The sequence below is a fragment of the Gymnogyps californianus genome, chromosome 2 (genome assembly GCF_018139145.2).
Source record: "Gymnogyps californianus isolate 813 chromosome 2, ASM1813914v2, whole genome shotgun sequence".
Lineage (NCBI taxonomy): Eukaryota > Metazoa > Chordata > Aves > Accipitriformes > Cathartidae > Gymnogyps > Gymnogyps californianus.
In genome coordinates this window covers 122,612,868-122,630,247 of record NC_059472.1, presented here as the reverse complement: position 1 = coordinate 122,630,247, position 17,380 = coordinate 122,612,868, and the positions used below count along the sequence as shown (strand labels likewise).

General features: G+C 40.6%; 1 protein-coding gene across 1 annotated transcript in view; it reads right to left on the bottom strand.

Moving 5' to 3' along the window:
* Nucleotides 1-17,380, bottom strand: part of GADL1 (glutamate decarboxylase like 1) — a 75,082-nt gene that overhangs the window by 22,351 nt on the left and 35,351 nt on the right. Inside the window, exons 13-14 of the mRNA XM_050891398.1 lie at nucleotides 16,129-16,180; nucleotides 12,989-13,078 (exon numbers count right to left, since the gene is read on the bottom strand). Coding sequence (XP_050747355.1) covers nucleotides 12,989-13,078; nucleotides 16,129-16,180 — 142 coding nt within the window. The remainder of the gene's footprint in view (nucleotides 1-12,988; nucleotides 13,079-16,128; nucleotides 16,181-17,380) is intronic.

Below are 17,380 nucleotides of genomic sequence, written 5' to 3'. Positions count from 1 at the left end.
CTGTTTTACAGCTGATAAGGCAGAAAGATACCTTATCTTGTTTTCCACCAAATACATAGTAACTCATGCTGTAGGGGTCCATTAATTAAGGGTGAAACTCAAAGATTTTATTTTCCTTCTGTCCAATTCCCTATAAAATGACCAAAAAAAATCACTGTGCTATTTATCCTGCAATCACTGTTACTGCACTACAGCCGATTCATTGCTATTATTTATTAAACATGTCAAAACCAATAGAATGCTAGAAAACACTTGGTTCATTCAGAAACCACAGCAGGTACCAGCTGGCAGGGCAGAATGGTCACAATGCCACCAGAAAGATTTGTAACTGGAGGAAACTTTACTGTGTAGTGTAGAAAATGTTCATTTAAAAAGCCGCTACCAGCAGACCACACTAGCACTCATTATTCATTCATGAGACTGCAGGTGGGCTAAATGACAATTTCTGATATTCAAGTACCTTTATAAGATATTTAAAGCATTTGGAGAAGCTCCTGTTACCACACCCTTGCAGAGGGAGAGGCTGAACTTAAAAAGGTGCCAACCAAGAAGCGGTGACTTCCATTTCACATTGCAGTTTTGCCGTGTGCAAAAGCAAGAAAAATCATGCACTAACAATTAAACAACTGCTGAAAATATTTTTGTTTGGCCATGTTCTTTGCTTTCACTCTCAATGAGTCCTATGCAAAGGACCTATGGGAGGGGCAGACATTACTTTTATCCTACACATATCCTTCAGCATTGAAATATCAATTATTAGTAAGGTTAAGGAATATATATAACCATCGTGTATCAAGCCAGTGGCTCTGCTGGGCAGTCACCTCATCAATCCCTAGTGCACCCTAAAATGTTCACTGCAAGTGCTCACCTAAAAATCATCTATTATTCCCTCATTTGCATTCTTCAGTCATCAACCCCATTCAGTTCAAACTCCCACTGCATAACAGAAAAGACAAAACTCCCAGTCCTCTGAACTGCATACCAAAATCCTCACAGGGATAGGGAGCTACAGCTTGGACAGCTGCAGGAAGGGCAGCTCTAGGAGCAGCTTACAGGCACAAGGTGAAACAATGTGGTGAAACAATGATGGTCCTCAAGGAGCATCATTGCCCACCATGAGATGGGACTGATAACAGGCTGCATGGCTGCCTCGCTACCTCCAACCCCGAGGGCTCCGGATTAGCCAGCATGCCCTGCAGCAGCCCAGTTCTGCTACAATCACATGATGCAGCCCTGGCACAGGAGCCCTGCGATCACAACTCAAGAAAGGCCCAAGGGTCTTAATTTGGCCAGGCTTCCTACAGTTTTGTTCCAAGTTTTTTTTCTGTCAGTAAGATGCTGTAGAAGCCAACCTTCCTTCCACCACCTTCATATAGGAATAGAATTTATCCCCTGCACAAATCACAGAGCACCAAGTCCACAAAACCCTTCTGTGACTGCTGTTTTCCTGAGACAAGACTATACATCCTCCCCATACCCACACAATACCACCTGTGCAGCCCCAGGGTTGCAAATTATTGCATTCTCATCACCTAGGGACCAGTTAGAATCCTTTCGAGAGCCCTCAGGACTTCTCATATGAAAGGAGTAAATTCAGAGCTGGCGTGCAGACCAGCTTCACAGACCCAGAGAACATGTTCAGTGCCCCTGTGGGACCGTTCTGTAGACACCCAGCACAGAGAGGAGACAGCCATGAGTCGAGTGTACTGGAGACACTCTGAAATGCTAATACCTCTGAATGACTGTTTTTCTCATTTCACAGAAAATTAGGAGGTGGAAGGGGAAGAAAAGGGAGTTCATTTTTCCCCCAAATGCCAGATAAAATAATTTAAGTCAGTGCATTAAAATATGATTACCATTTGTTACAAAAAGAAAAGATGATGCGGGGAGGAGACAGCTTTTATTCAGGTAAAAACTGAGCACAGAACGAAGCTTCTAGTGACCCCAAGACTCCAGTACTTAGACATTCCTGGGATGCTTCAATTATTGAGTTCCCCTGTGATGTATATTGGGTTTCATTTTGATCCACAGGCTATTAAACATGATCTATGACACTTTCAGAAAAGCTGTAGTTTGGAGTTCAGCCTGTAACTCAAACTTTTTTTTCTTCCATCGTTGGTTATTAATGTGCATATGGCACCGAGAGAGCATAATGAAGGGGTGCACAGATATGCAGGAGCACTGTGCTGCTCTATAAGAACACAGTCAATAGGGTCAACTAGAACTAAATTAACTGTGTTGAGTGTCTTAAAACTCTGCTTTCTTATTAAAAGCAGTTCTCTTCACAGGCAGGCACAAAAGGCCATTTAAAATATTAGTCAATACGTTCTAACTCTGAAATGAAGCAAAAGAAAGGAAGAGTAATTAGCCCCATTTAAGCAGAAGAAAATACATGTTGTTTGGGCAAACAAGCACTATGTCATCAGGAATCTGGATGCACTAGCTGAAACCAACAAAATACATCAAGAGTATAGCAATTTGCCATAGCTCAGAATGGAAAATATTAGACTGTAAATAGGTTAAGAATGCATACTTTATTTTTGTCAAAGAATAAACCATAGATTTAGAGGTCACCATTTCTTGGAAAGCATAGATTTGCAAGGAATAAGGTTGTGTTTGCTTTTGTAGGGTTGTGGGCTTGGTTTATTTTTTTCCCTAAAAGTAGCCAAAGACTATTAAGATAGCAAAAACATTGACCATGTTTAAGAGAAACTGGAACATGCAGACAAAACAGACTGTAGAACTGGGCTGACAAGAACCTCATGAAGTTCAGAGGGAAATGCCAAATCCTGCACCTGGGGAGGAACAACCCCATGCACCAATAGATGCTGGGGGCCACCCAGCTGGAAAGCAGCTTGGCAGAAAAGGATGTAGGGGGCCTGGTGGACACCAAGTTGAACATGAGCCAGCAACGCATCCTTGGAGCAAAAAAAGGACTAGTGTAGCCTGGGCTGCGTTAGGGAAACCGCTGCCAGCAGGTCAAAGGAGGTGATCCTTTCCCTTTACTCAGCACTGGTGAGGCCACACCTGGAGTACTGTGTCCAGTTCTGGGCTCCTCAGTACAAGAGAGACATGGACATATTGGAGAGAGTGCAGTGAAGGGCCATGAAAACTATTAAGGGACTGAAGCATCTCTCCTATGAGGAAAGGCTGAGAGAGCTGGGACTGTTCAGCCTAGAGAAGAGAAGGCTTGGGGGGGCATCTTATCAATGTACAGAAACACCTGAAGGGAGAGTGCAAAGAAGACAGACCCAGGCTCTTTTCACTGGTGCCCAGTGACAGGACAAGAGGCAATGCGCACAAACTGACAGACTGGAGGTTCCCTTTGAACATCAGGAAGCACTTTTTCACTGTGAGGGTGACTGAGCACTGGCACAGGCTGCCCAGGGAGGTTATAGCGTCTCCATCCTTGGAGATATTCAAAAGCCACCTGGACATGGTCCTGGGCAACTGGCTCTAGGTGTCCCTGCTTGAGCAGGGGACTCGGACAAGACCTCCAGAGGTCTCTTGCAACCTCAGTTGTTCTGTGATTCTGTTAAGTTTTTCTAAGAATCTAGTTACTTCAGTAATACTATGCCTTATTCCATCCTCTCCCTTCTCAAGAATAATTTTCTTTTACATGATCCCAACATGTAAACACATAATCATATACATGTGTATGCATGAGCGCACACACACATTTACATTCAAAAAGCGCATATGAACAATTCTAAAAAGTCTCACAGTGTTGCATTACAAAATACAAAATTTTTCATTTCTATAGCAGTAATAAACAAAAATGCAATACTATTCTGTGTGGTAACATGACTCCAAGTAAGAAGTGCTTATTTTTATTATGCTATTGGGAAATGACGACAGGTACAAATAAGGATGACATGTTGAAGTGCTCTGAATGCAAAAACAGTTGATAAACTCTTACATCCATGCCTTTTTTTCCTTATTTTCTTTATCTGTAAAATATTGATAATTCATCATTAATTTACCTGCCTTTCAAAAATTTGTAACAAGGGTTCACTAGTGGGACAGATTCAATGTAAATTCCTTTCGGCTTCCTATACTCTGAAAATAGTTTAATGCTTGCTTTTAAAAAAATGTCAGAGTTGACTTAGTTTTCACATTAGTTGTTTTTGTCTATCAGCATAAGGACAGGCTAATAATAACAGAAAATGTTAAATTATTCTTTGTTCCTGTATTCACAGCAATGATCATTATTTTTCTTTTCTACCTTGGTCATTCATAGTAGGATATACCATTCCAATGCTTCAGTTTTACCGTAGTATAACCCTTTAATCAAGATGACCATTATCTCCAAATTAGGAGCACTTCGATATCTTACTCTTTCAATTCTTCACAAACACATAGAGAACAATTTTCTGAGGCATGTCACCAACTGCCTACTTAATTTATATGAAGTGTGCCACTTCCACTTAATCCCCCAAAAAATTCACTTTTCTGGGAAAGAAATGGGGTTTAGTTTTACCCTCTTGGTCCTACAATCTGTGAGACTCGTAACAATGGATGTAAAATGTCCACTGCTCTGGGTAACATGTTGTGTCTATTTGAAAGCCATACAAATTAAGTAGTGCTGTCTTTGCTCACACAGAAATAGCAAGAAGTGCTTAGGCAGTGCTTAAGCACCCTTTAGTCAATTGAATCTGTGGCAATAAAGTAGAGAATGCAGTCCCACTGAATCCCCACAGCCTTTGTTTCTGTGCTCTTTCAATTAGAAAATAAGACTTTTTAGGTTCTTCCTATATGTAAACAGAAAGATTTATTATGTGTGAAGCTTTTAACAATGCAAAGGTTTGAAATCAGCTTGGTTTGTTTTCTATATCTGAACTGAAAGCTAGAATGACCTGCAGGTTTTAGCGAGGCAGTATGCAAAATTTTTAAGACATTGGACAAGTGGAACCTATGCTTCCTCTGTAAGAAGGGAGTACATCCACACAAAACATACCCCACTATCGTAGGTGATTTGCTTGGGTCCTGAAAGAACAGTCATGTTAACTAACTAGTCCTTGTGAGATAGTTTTTAACCTGAATTAAGTACCATACTTACATGTGGCCATACCACTCCTAGTACCTGAGCTAGCTAAGGTACCTTCACAGAGCATTACATACTGTGATGAAAATACGTCTTACATTGATCTCTCTGGAAGGTTTGGTCCTTTACTTTGAATCTGTCAGTCTCTCATGATTTTATTTCCTCACGTTATTTTTCTCCACTTTGTCTGTCCCCCTCAGCTTCATTTCATGCCATTATGTGTATTACCACATGGAGAAATGATTGGACCCTCCATTATCCTTAAAAAGATTTCAAGCAAGAAACAACTAGCGTGACTCTGGAGATCTGAGCAATCTTGCTCTGCAGGTGGCTCAGAGAAGATGAAATCCTTGTTCAGCCTGAATGCAACACATGGAGCTGCAGCAGACTCCCTCCCCACAGCTTCGATTGTTTCTGTAGGCTGAGCACTAGGGATCAATAGACCTCAGTCCCCAGTGGGCCTTGAACATGCACAGCTCAATGTTAAGTCTCTGACAAAAGTTGCCCTGCACTCTCAACTAGTAAACCATACAGCAGCAAAACCATTTGGGTTTCTTCTCTTTGCTCCAAGAATTGAGGGGCAGTTTTAGCAGCTGTGTAACAGTGCTCTTACAATAGAGATGTTTTGCTGCCAGATGTGTTATCATTGCTGGATGGGAGGTAAACATCGTCAGTTCAAGATATCACCTGATATTACAAGTCTGGGAAGGGACTGAGGGGTAGAACAGAAATAGTCAACTATCCAAAAGACAGAACTTAGATGGTTAAAATGAAGTGGAAGGTTATTTAGTGATGTTGATTCTTGCCTATTTGCCTCAGTTGAAACAGTACCACCAACCTAAAAAAAGTAAAGATTTCTGCATAAATAGGACTGCTTTTAACTGGAGCCCAACTGGTACTACCCACTCCTGAAAAGCCAGTCTGGAAGAGGGGCAAAGCAGAGAGCTAGAACAGAAATCTCTACAATTGCCATATCATGAATTACTAAAATATCACTTAGGACTATTATAGAAAGCATGGTCTGGAAGCAGTTCACATCTTTGCCTTGTCTTATTACATCTACTGTAGGTTACAATACAGTCATACAAATATACCTCCTTTCTATTCCCATACACATCTGATATGCCAGTCATCTCATGAAAGAGCAAGTGTGAGATCAGATCTGTCTCACAAACCATCATGCATGGCCAAAAGTTAAGCAGGTGTACAACCCCACCAATGTAAAATATATACTGAAGTATTGCTAGCACCTGGGTCTAATGCTAAGGCGAGATGGACACCGTCAAGGTAAAATGCTTTGATCCCTACTTCTGATGGAGACTTGAATTTGGCCCCTTAGTCTAGCACTACTACTTCAGTACTCATGCAAGAATAAATATAACAGAGAACAAAGACATACATTCCAGTTACATGCAGATAGGCAGTCAGAAACCAAAGTATTCTATTTTGAATTAACAAATTTTTTTAAAAGGCATGTTATTTTTGTGTTCTTACAACTCAAATCTATGGAGGAGACATTTAAAAGAAAGTCATGCTAAATACCTTCTTTAATTAACAGCTACAGTCACTTTTGTACTCATGAGTTATATAAAACTGCAGAAAAAACATATTAAAAGGGGAAGTGTGCAAATCCCTCATTAACAAGGTACTGAAACACTGCTATAATTTCTCTCTGCTATTATATTACACTGTACTGTTCCTTCTCATTTATCAGAGCTCAGATCTCTCTTCTTAACAATAAGTCATTTATATGCAGCTAAACTACAGAGATTTTATTCATCTGCTGCTGTATATTATGTACTGTTAGTTGCAAAATAAGAGATGTTGTTACTCTAACAAGTGACTGCTTATTTTATTATTAAATTTCTGAGCACCGTCCTCTGCTGAGGAACGGTCACACTACAACATAAGTCCTGGTTATTATTGTATTACTCATTTTGTGGTTTCAGGGCTCATTGTGCCTCTCTCCCCTAAGGTCCTTGCCTGCAGCCCTGCCTCCACTGGGCGTTCTGCTCTCACCTCTCCAAGAATTCTGCATTTCTGCCCCTCTTGAACACAATACTGGGAATTCAGCTGGGCCCATTGAATTAGGGGGAGATTTTGCAGCTCTTCCCTCCAGGAGCCTGTAAAATAGAGGACTAAAACAGCACACAGCATGCTGAGGATTTAATGTTGGGTTCTTCTTACTTGTGTTTATGAACTAAAGCAGCCGAGCTAGGATCCTGGCATCCCTAAGTTTCCCCTCCTGAATAATGAAGACTGACAAGTCTTTCCCAAGGGTGCTTCTGACTGTAGGTTGGTAAGTCATGATCTGAGAGTTCCCCTTCTCCTTGTTAAAGATGGAGGGAAACTGTGCCAACTCCTCAAGTAGCTTCCTTGGGTAACTGCCTCAAGTTATATAGAATGAATCTGGAGCTTCTATTGACTCAGGATTTCCCTGACAAACCAAATTTCTTCAGACAACACCTTTGGAGGTCCCCCTCCTATTTGCTGAAATGACAATCCATCCTCCTGGAAGGTCTTTCTTTTAGACCTGCCAAAGTAATCTCTTCCATTTCTAGATTTTTGTTTCTTGAAGTCCACAACAGATTTGTAGGTTGCTTTAAGAGCAAGCAAAGAGGTGAAGGGTTGGCACAATCTCTTAACAATCCTCATATGCTGGCAAAAAAACCCCAGAGCTAGACCCACTCTTTTTCCTTCTATTCTTTTCCAAATGAATTTCTACATGATCACATTATTTCAATGCAACAAGAAAGCACATGGGATCAGAAACAACTAGATCAACATACAGTATTCACAAAAGACTGATGAACAGCTCCAGATCTGTCAGTCACAATGATTTAGCCAATCTAACTCCCATACACTTCTGTGTAAATCTTACCATTGATTTTCCTGTCATTTGATGTGGCCCTCCACAGAAACTCGTGTCACACAGAGACAGATGCTAGAGTCAGTAGGCTACTTGTTACCGTAAAAATTACTCATGTAAGCAAAGTTCACAGAAACAGGTCTCTACCATTACTCTTCAAACACATGCATTAAAATATTGTTTAATTGTTTTCTTGTTCAAGTGTAAGAAAAAATCAAAGTATAGTACACAAGGATGCCAGGCATTCAAGTAACAACATTTTGCACACAAATCCCAAGTGGAAATACACTTGCAGTGACATGTTGGGGACCTTTCTTGTGCATAAACCTGGGCTCACTGCATTTAATGTTGTGGTCATAACCTATGTCATTTTTCTCTTGTTCTTCCAAAATATAGAGGGCAAGCATTATTAATATAACCAATTGGAAGTCTTGTTTTCCCTTCCCATTCAAACCTCGTACCGTAGTCAATAGGTATTTTGAATACATAAAGAATATTGAATCAGGTCCTTGATTAGTGTTTGATTTATACCACAAAGACCACAAGATTCAGAGGTTGCCAAGGCAACACCACTTCAACCTCCTTACATTTCTGCTTTGATATGAAACCTCTCATTATATAAATGTATCACAACACCAGTCAGCATGACAGGCTATTTTACAAATATGCCTTCAGAGAGCAGACAGTTATATTCTTAAGTGGGGGGGGGAAAGGCAGGAATAAGGTTACCTTCTACTAAGGGGGAGAGGGGAGGGGCAAAAATGGCATTCTAAGCTATACAGGCTTTAGTACGAAATTGTATCCTGAGCCTTCTAATACAGCCAATAAATTTTGTATTATTTGGCCAAAAATCCACAAAAGGGCAGGAAGCAAACAAAACAAAACAAAAAACCCCAAACACACCACACAAGTAGAGTCTGAGACTGAGATGCTAGAATTTTGAGTAACTGGAACTAACAACTGTGTATAAAAGCTTTACTGAACCATTGGAAATCTGATACTCCCACATATGTTGTTTAGAACTACAGACCAGGCAAAGTCTAGTAAAGCAAAAAAGACCTACCAGGAACCTACTGACACTTTTTTAACCCCAATTTTGAGGTCTGAAGTGGTACTTAGCAATATACCTCTAGCCTTCTTTACTGAGCAGTATTCAATATGCAGTAGTCTACCTACAGTTACACTCCAGGATCCTTCAGCAAAACTGGGCTCCCCGCAGAAGGAGGGCTCTGTTGAAGATGGTTACTTCTGTGTCTCCCCCTTAGTCTTCTAGACCACACTGAGTTTGAGCAGACTACAAGCTGATCCAGAATGCACAAGGCATGGCTGGCTGGCTGGCTGGGTTAGCAACAGGATGGCAATAGTTCCAGATGCATCCCTCCAAACCCTTCCTTGTGCCCTAGCACCCTCTGTGATGCCAGGAGGCTTTCCAGAGAAGTATTACCAACGATCAGCTGATTCTGCATCATCTGGAGACACTTCAGCATAAGCTGAGAAAGCTGACTTTTCTAAAGAGAAGATTGTTACAAGAAAGAATATGCATAGATATTTGTAGTTATGGGGGAAAAAAAATGAAAATTGAAATGGTCTGGGCTTAAATTTACTTCCTCCCTCACTTCCATTTCTGGCTTGTAATTTTCAGTTACACTTTTCTCACTGTGACCCTGCGACATACTGACCATCCTCAGCAGTAAACAAAGTAAATCTGGTGTGTCACAAGAGGAAGAGGAGCAAAAATACCACTAGGGGGCACATGCAGTACTAGCAAAGCAATTGTTCCTTCATCCCGTCAATTATGTCGGTTCCAGGTCAGAGACAACTGCCCCCAGTTTCCAATGACAAAATAACACCACTTACAAATGTTTCTAGTTGAATGCAACAGCAGCTCCCCAATTACCACAGAGTGCCCATTTGTATGGTTTCTACAAGAAGAAATCCCTCTTCACTTACTTGTGAAGAATGTCACTGAAAACCATCGCCGGTTCCTTTACGGGTTATGCCATCTGCTATGCCCTCAGTGTACTGCAAAATGTTCAGGGCGTGGACTATCTTGGACCACTCAACTGCATCCAAAGCCTTGCTATACTGTCTATAGTTTCACTACACAGCCAATTCCTGCTGTAATCCCAAAAGATGAAAGTGTTTTAAGACTGTGGATGTGCACAGAATTCCCAGTTTCACTGGGTAAGGGAGTAATGCACCATTTATGCTGTTCTTTACTTCCCCACCACCACGTTGTTTCTCTTTCCCTAAAGTGTTCAGGTGATGAGTCAAATGACCAGCTAGTAGCTGTCCCAAATCCTTCAGGCCACTCTTTCCTATCACCTTTCTGGTTTGCATGTTGGAGACTCTGAAAAGGGCAAATTTTATACCTGAAGTCCACAGCCCCAGAATTTAAAACAAAGAAACAAACAGCCTACCACAAAAAAAATAAAAAGCTTGAGACACACAGTTTATGTAGGACAGCTGGAAGACTGACATCAGAATCAGGTATCACGCTGCGATCCAGTCAGCCCTGACACATTTCCACATAAAGTGGGCCATGGATGCTGGAGAAGAGCTAGTACAGCAGAAAACCTTCAGGGTTATCTTGCATAGGACTATGCAAATTCCTCACGAAGCTGAGGACTTGAGATCAGAGCCGTCTGCTTATCAACTTTCACCAGCACTAAAACTCACATAACTAACCTTAGAAGACAGCATGTTATTCTGAACAATATTGCTGAATAAGCAGCTGAATAAAACCAGTTACTTGCTCAAGGGATTTTTAAGACATACATTTCCTTAATTATTGTCAGATACGCAGGTCAACAAAAAGGAAGATTGATTTCTAGATAAACACAATAACTGTGATGTTAAAATGTTGTGTGAAAAGACAAATTGTGAATTAAAGCATTTTAATGCTTATTTTAGTGAAATGATGGGAATATTCGGGAAGCACTTTCAGTCAAGAAACTGTACACATTCCCATCTGCCCATCAATGGCATAATGCAACAACCTCTCCAGTCTTCATCATCTTATCACTTACACCTTGCTGACCAGGATGCATTCCTTCTTGCCCAGCCATATATTTGTACTGATTAATGTAATATAATGACTATGCTGTTTGCATCAGCAATGTTAGAACAAATTGACATTAGCTGGAGAAGTTAAGTCAGTCTTATTTTTTGTGACCCAGTGCTGTCATCTCATCTGCTCACTGATACATGTTGTGCCCCAAACTGGCCCTCAGCATCCAAAAAGCAAAGTAACCCCAGACCTGTCCCTGTAGACAATCAGGGAGGTGAAATAATATGTTTTAGTTGTGTAACAGGCTCGTTTCCGTCGTGTCCAAGAACTTCCCAGCAGTGCCTAAAGCAGTGCAATTAACAATCATCATTTGTTGTTTCCTCCAGGAGAGAAATTTGTGCCATTCAGTGCCTTGCTTTGCTAGGGAGTTTTGGTCTGTTTTGTGGTAGATTTTTTTTTTCGGGCTTTTGTGGGGAGGAGGGCAATAGGTTATGTTTTAGGATTTTGGGTTTCTCAGTGCTTCATCAGAGGAGGCATAAGAATCAAGAAAATGTCACCTTGCCCATAAAAAGAGTGGTTGAGATCTGCAGCGGTGCTCAGTTCTTGGGAGAAATTGCACACAAGCTCCTTTCCTTCTAAGTTCTCTCCCACAAAACACTGGCTAGGAAATCTGCATTTCCAGTGTCAGTTTATCTATATCAGTACATAAAATAGAGACAGGCATCTATTCCCCATCCTGACTGGAAGCACCATAGAGCAGCAGAGCAAAGAACCAGCAAGTTAAACTCAATAAGCCACTCACAATGTACGTGCTCAAAGCCATTCGTTGTGCTTTGTTCCTTCCCTCCTCAGTCCCTTCTGTAGCATACATAAATCAAAACGTAGCAGTTGCAGCATTATTTCTTCTGTGCCTTCCCATTGCTCTTTCCAAATCCTCACTCCTCCATGGGTAGAGGAGCTGTTATACAGTTCTGTGTGTGTGCGTATCTATATATACATATACATACAGGCCTTCCACTCCAGTGAGAGGAAGGGAGGCCCCATATGAAAGGATCATAACCCATCCATGCTTTGTGAAAGCATAGTAAACGCAAAGCCCTTGTATCCACACTGTGGCTTTGTACTGCAAAAGTTAAATATACTTTCCAAAACAATACAGACAGGGTTAAGAAAGACCTCACTCCTAAGAACACCGGCATCCAGCATAAATTGAAAGCAATTCCTGTGAAAGGAAAGCTGCTGAAAGGAGAGCAGACGTTATAGGAAGTATGCATGTATATATAGTATGTATAGCATGTATACATAGTATATATACCATGTACAAGCATGCATATGGTATACACATCTATGTTCCATTTTAAATTTTAGTACCAAATTCTAGGAAAAAAATAAATGCAGAACACCAAAGCTGCTACAGAGAGGAGCAAACAATGAATAAAATTCAATTCCTCACAGAATAGATTATTCAGTAAAACATAATACCACAGTGTCTATTGGCTCCTTAATTAAGTCTTAACTACTGATTCGCCACTAGTAACTTCAAAATTTTACTGCTGCTTTTTTCAAGATGTTCATGATTTTCTACCAGGATGGCAAAGAGTTACCAAAACGTTCACCAATGAAGTTTTTCCCATTGTATTCCTGTTGTCATTTATGGGTCGTTTAACATCAGAATTGTATTCTTAAGCCCTTCCTCGCTTGCATTATCATAGATTATCATAGATAATACAAGACAAGTTCCAAGGACAGCGTTAAGTTTCTGAAACAGGTGATGAATAATCTGTCTAGACAAAAGATGCTTCTTCTCTCAGTTCTGCCAGCTGCTAACAGCTTTGATAGTAAGCTGAATACTTGTAAATGCCTGCATCTCTTACATTAAGAAAAAAATTAATTAGCCTTGTCTAAACACAGAACAAACTTAAATCCTACCAACATCTATTTAAGGATTAAATCCCCATTCTACTGGTAGGTTAATGGTGAGCAAAGCCAAGGGCTATTTCACATTCTTATCTGGCACACAGATAAATCAGTAAACTACAGCTAACACTGTCCATGTGACACTCACCTGGTGTAGCTTCTGCCAAAATTCAGGTCCATCCTGCATTTTTCTTAAGCTTGGTGGAATGTACCAAAAGCAAACGTTTGCATACTCCGGCTAAACAAGAGAACAAGTGATTGCTTATGAGATGTAACAAATTGGACACGAATACATATTATAGCTCGTCAAAGAGTTCTGCTTTATTTTGGGGGGAGAAAAAAAAGCCTTTGAGTTTATACCCTTTTCATTAAAACTTCCTTCTCCAACTTTCCTTTTGTTTCCTTTTTTTTGAAACTAGAAATAGTTTTCATATCATCCATTTCTCTTCCTGCTGCCAGAAAAGGGAAACCTGTTGGGGTTCCTTTTTCATTTCTTCTTCCTATCCACATATTCAACTCTGCTTTGCTCACTAAAAACTTTGGTTAGGAAAAAAGTGTAAGACAGGCATAGAGGTAATGTACAGATTTCAAAATTGAAGCAACTTTAAAGAGAAGAATACATTTTCTTTTAGTGTTTTTTTAAATGGAAATTTCCTATGATGCATTTTACACAAAACACACAAACTCAATTTTTGTCACCGTTTAACACTTGCACACCTAGCCATTTTTCTACTGAGCAATCTCCTTTTATATCATGTATCATACAGCACACTACACAGTGCTGGAGTTAATGCTGCCTTTCTCAATTTCCACATTTTATAAGAATCTCAGGACCCCTTGCAGGGTATGTGCCATATCCTGGATATATCTTGTCCCTTATCTAAGCAGGCCTTTTGAGCAAAGACTGAGACTCCATATCTCTGCTTCCCTCCAGAGAAATTTTGCCTTTAAACTCAGCAGAGAGTTAGCTGCAAGACTCCCAACAAGAATGGCTGTTCACGACACATTATAAAATAAGGCATTTTGTGCTTATGAGGTTTCTGTTTCATGTATGATTGAGAAAATGTTCCCAGCAGACCAGTCCAGGGTCTCTACATTTCCTGCTAATTTGGAACAATTTTTTTTTTTTTACCTGTACAAATAGCAATAGCACGAGGAATAGATGTGCCTTCTAATCCCGTCCAATACTACCCATAAAACCACTCAGTCAATCTTGACCTACATTATTTGCAACACAGTATTTAACTGGGGTCCAGATTATAACATGGATTATAAACTCACACACCCCTCTTCCCCTCCCACACGCCATCCTCATTAGTACTGGTTGAAAGGGGGGAAAAAAAAAAAGTTAAAAGGGAGCTTGGTAGCTGGGTCACACCATCTCTTTGTCCCACTGTGAATGTGGCTGCTATTACAATCCCAGGCAGTCTCCTGAACGAGGAGAGCCCACCAGCTGAGACATGTTCTTTCATGAAAGGGCACTGAGAACTGCTCATATCATTTTCTGCCTCACTTCAAAGAATGCATTAAATACAATTTAATCATCAAGAAGAATATCGTTGTCAGCAGGAACAGAGCTGCAAACCTGCCACCTGCTGCCACTGAATGAAATAAAGCTCAGCTCTTAAAGGCCCATTTCTTTCCCCAAAGAGCATGCATTGAGTACACACATAAACATAGACCCTGAAAAGGCAGTGGCTTCCTCATGAGCTCAAGCACTAGCTCGCTGTTACAGAGTTTATTTTAAAACTATTTAAAATCAGATGGCAAGAGTAGACAGATGGCATATATTACCATATTGCCATTGCCTATATTGTCTTCTTGATTATCTCAGTTTCCTTTCACACATCAAATACATCATCCCCCTCTGAAAATACCATTCATCCTAGAAAAACTCAACTACCCCCAGCCATGCTTCACTCTATTTCTGGTTATCTTGTCACAGCTCTTATCCAAGCAGGTAAGCAATTATATCACAGAAGAGTTCAAGATGACTCAAGCGCAATTGGCATTTCCAGGCCATAGAGCGGTTCTCGTTACAGGACTTTCCTCACTGCATGTATCAGAGGATCATCTTCCTGAGCTTCTTGTCCAAAGTCCAACTTCTTTTCAGAAAGGGCTCGCATAACTGGGCCTAGCTGCCTCCCAGCAGTCTTCCTTTGAATTCCCACTGCACGCCTGAAAACCTTTTCTTAACCCTTGCTCAACTTCCTTCTCATAGCCCATACTATAGCACTCCCTCCAATCCCACTTTTAATCCAGGTGTCCTGTTCCTGCCAACAGCTTTCACATCTACAGTAGATCTGGGCTCTCTGCTAAGTTCTACAATAACAGAAAATGGAGAGCTTTTAACAGACTTGCCACTTTAGTAACCCTATAATGTCCTGCTGGCCCAAAATTCTTCACTCCATGTAAAGTTTCCCAGTATGCACTTCCAAATTAGCAGTTTTCAAAGTTAAAGGGAAAAGTTCATATTGTAGGAATAGTATAAAATATTTTTTATATTTCATATTTCTTCTAGCCTAACCTGGAATGCTCATGGCATCAGCAAGTGCATACCAAATCTGCATCGTTACAGTTTGTTGGTCTCCATGTGTGGCACTTAACTCCGTTTCCCTTCCTCCTCCATGTGCTCTTTTCCTCTCCATGCTACATACCCAGCTGTATTTCACACACGTACACTTCCAACAATGCAGAAGGTTTTTCTAAAAATGACAGGTCTTTGCAACATCCCCAGGTATTAGCCTTATTAACCAAAGAGCTGAGGATAGGTGGAAAAACAGTGCTTTAGCTCTGCCCCCTTTATTCACTCTCCCCCAAGCAAGATCACCAACAGGTAATAAGCTGACAGGTTTAGCAACGATGAGTGAAAAACACAACTTCTGGGTAGTTTTTAGGCAGATGGGTGTAGAAACAGAATTAAGGAATAAAACATGGACTTTAATGATGAAAAGTCCATTTTTAGGATCAAAATATTCTTCCATCCAGCACACAGTCTTATCCATAAGTCTGGCAAGCACTGCTTTTTTGCAGCCAGACTCTTCACTTTCACACAAAAGTGCTCTGTCTATACCCCCTGAGGCAATACAGGCCCAGAAGCTCAGCAAATAGGTAGAGTGATGGCAGGGAATACAGAGCATGTTATGTGTGTTCAATCATATCTGTGTATCTCCAATGCATAAACTTATTAAATTATATACTTCAAATACAAATTGGCTAAAAAGAACAAAATCAAACAATAGATGTCCGTCCCCCCCCCAATAACAGTTCAGTTCCATTTTCACTCACCTCCAAAAGAAGCTGGAATCCCTCTCTTTTCTTAATTTCCTCCACTAGATATCTGTAATTAAAAATGTAGGATTTTAAAGCATAGAACAAAACAATACATACAGACAACAACAAAAAAGGTCTTGAACATGTATACACCTTTTTTCCTTTTTTTTTTTTTTTTTCCTCTTTTTTCCCCCCTAAAGAAACCACAGAGTTAAACCTCATTTCTACCTGCTGTGAAAATGCAGCAGCTATCAGTTCCTGGAAACAAATGAAGGCTACAGCCAGCCAAGGAGCACTGAGGAGAGGCCAAATTCTGTCCTCAGGCACAGATTTTCAGTGGAGCCACATGGCACAAACTGATCCTATTTGCATCAGGCTGTGAACTTTCCCAATGCAAATTTCCATTGATGTTGCTCTCTACAAACTAATTCCTCCATCTCTTTTTCTCAAGTGTTGATGCTGTGCTGCCATGTTATTTCATGGTCACCCCTGACATCTCTTGCACTACTACTGTCACTGGGACCTCTTAGTTTAGCCCAGAATTTAAAAGTTTCCATGTACTTCAAAAGCCCAGCAATTTCCCCAGTGCTGTCCTTGTTCCACACTGTACACAACAGTGCACATTTCTATTCAGTGAGCCACTGCTGATGCACAATAATCCCTGGGCCTCCTATGCTAACAGTGCATTGAAATAAATATTTCTTTTCTCTTTCACTTCAAGGAAGATGGGTTTGAATCAAAATTTTGGATCCAAACAGCTTCAATTCATAGAAATTCTTTAAAACATGACCTCAACTTTGCCATGGCACACATCACACAGGAATTCTGAAGCAAAGAGGACACTGACATAGCTGGGACTTCTCTCTTTATCCCCCCCCTCAAAGCCTTCCCAAGGAAAACTCCAAAGAAATCATCTCAAATTCACACAGCTTTTCCATTTCAACAGAATTTTAGTCTTCTACATGAAGATTTTGCTGTCTAACAGTAATAAAACTGAGGCAGTTAAACTACTGTTTGTGTACAAATCTGTTCTTTTGTTGCATTTATTTGTCATTTTCCTGCCTGCAGCTGCATTACTGGTCATCACACAAGTAATTATTTTATCCACTACTTGAGGAAGAAAAATATTGTCAAAATAACCCCCCTTGCTCCTATCCACATGCCCTGAAACCTGCCCCCACAGGGACACCTCTAGCACAGTCGTATCTGCAACGCCTGCTATTCGGCAGATGTGCTGCGGACACAGGTTGGCTAGGGAGGCAGTAAA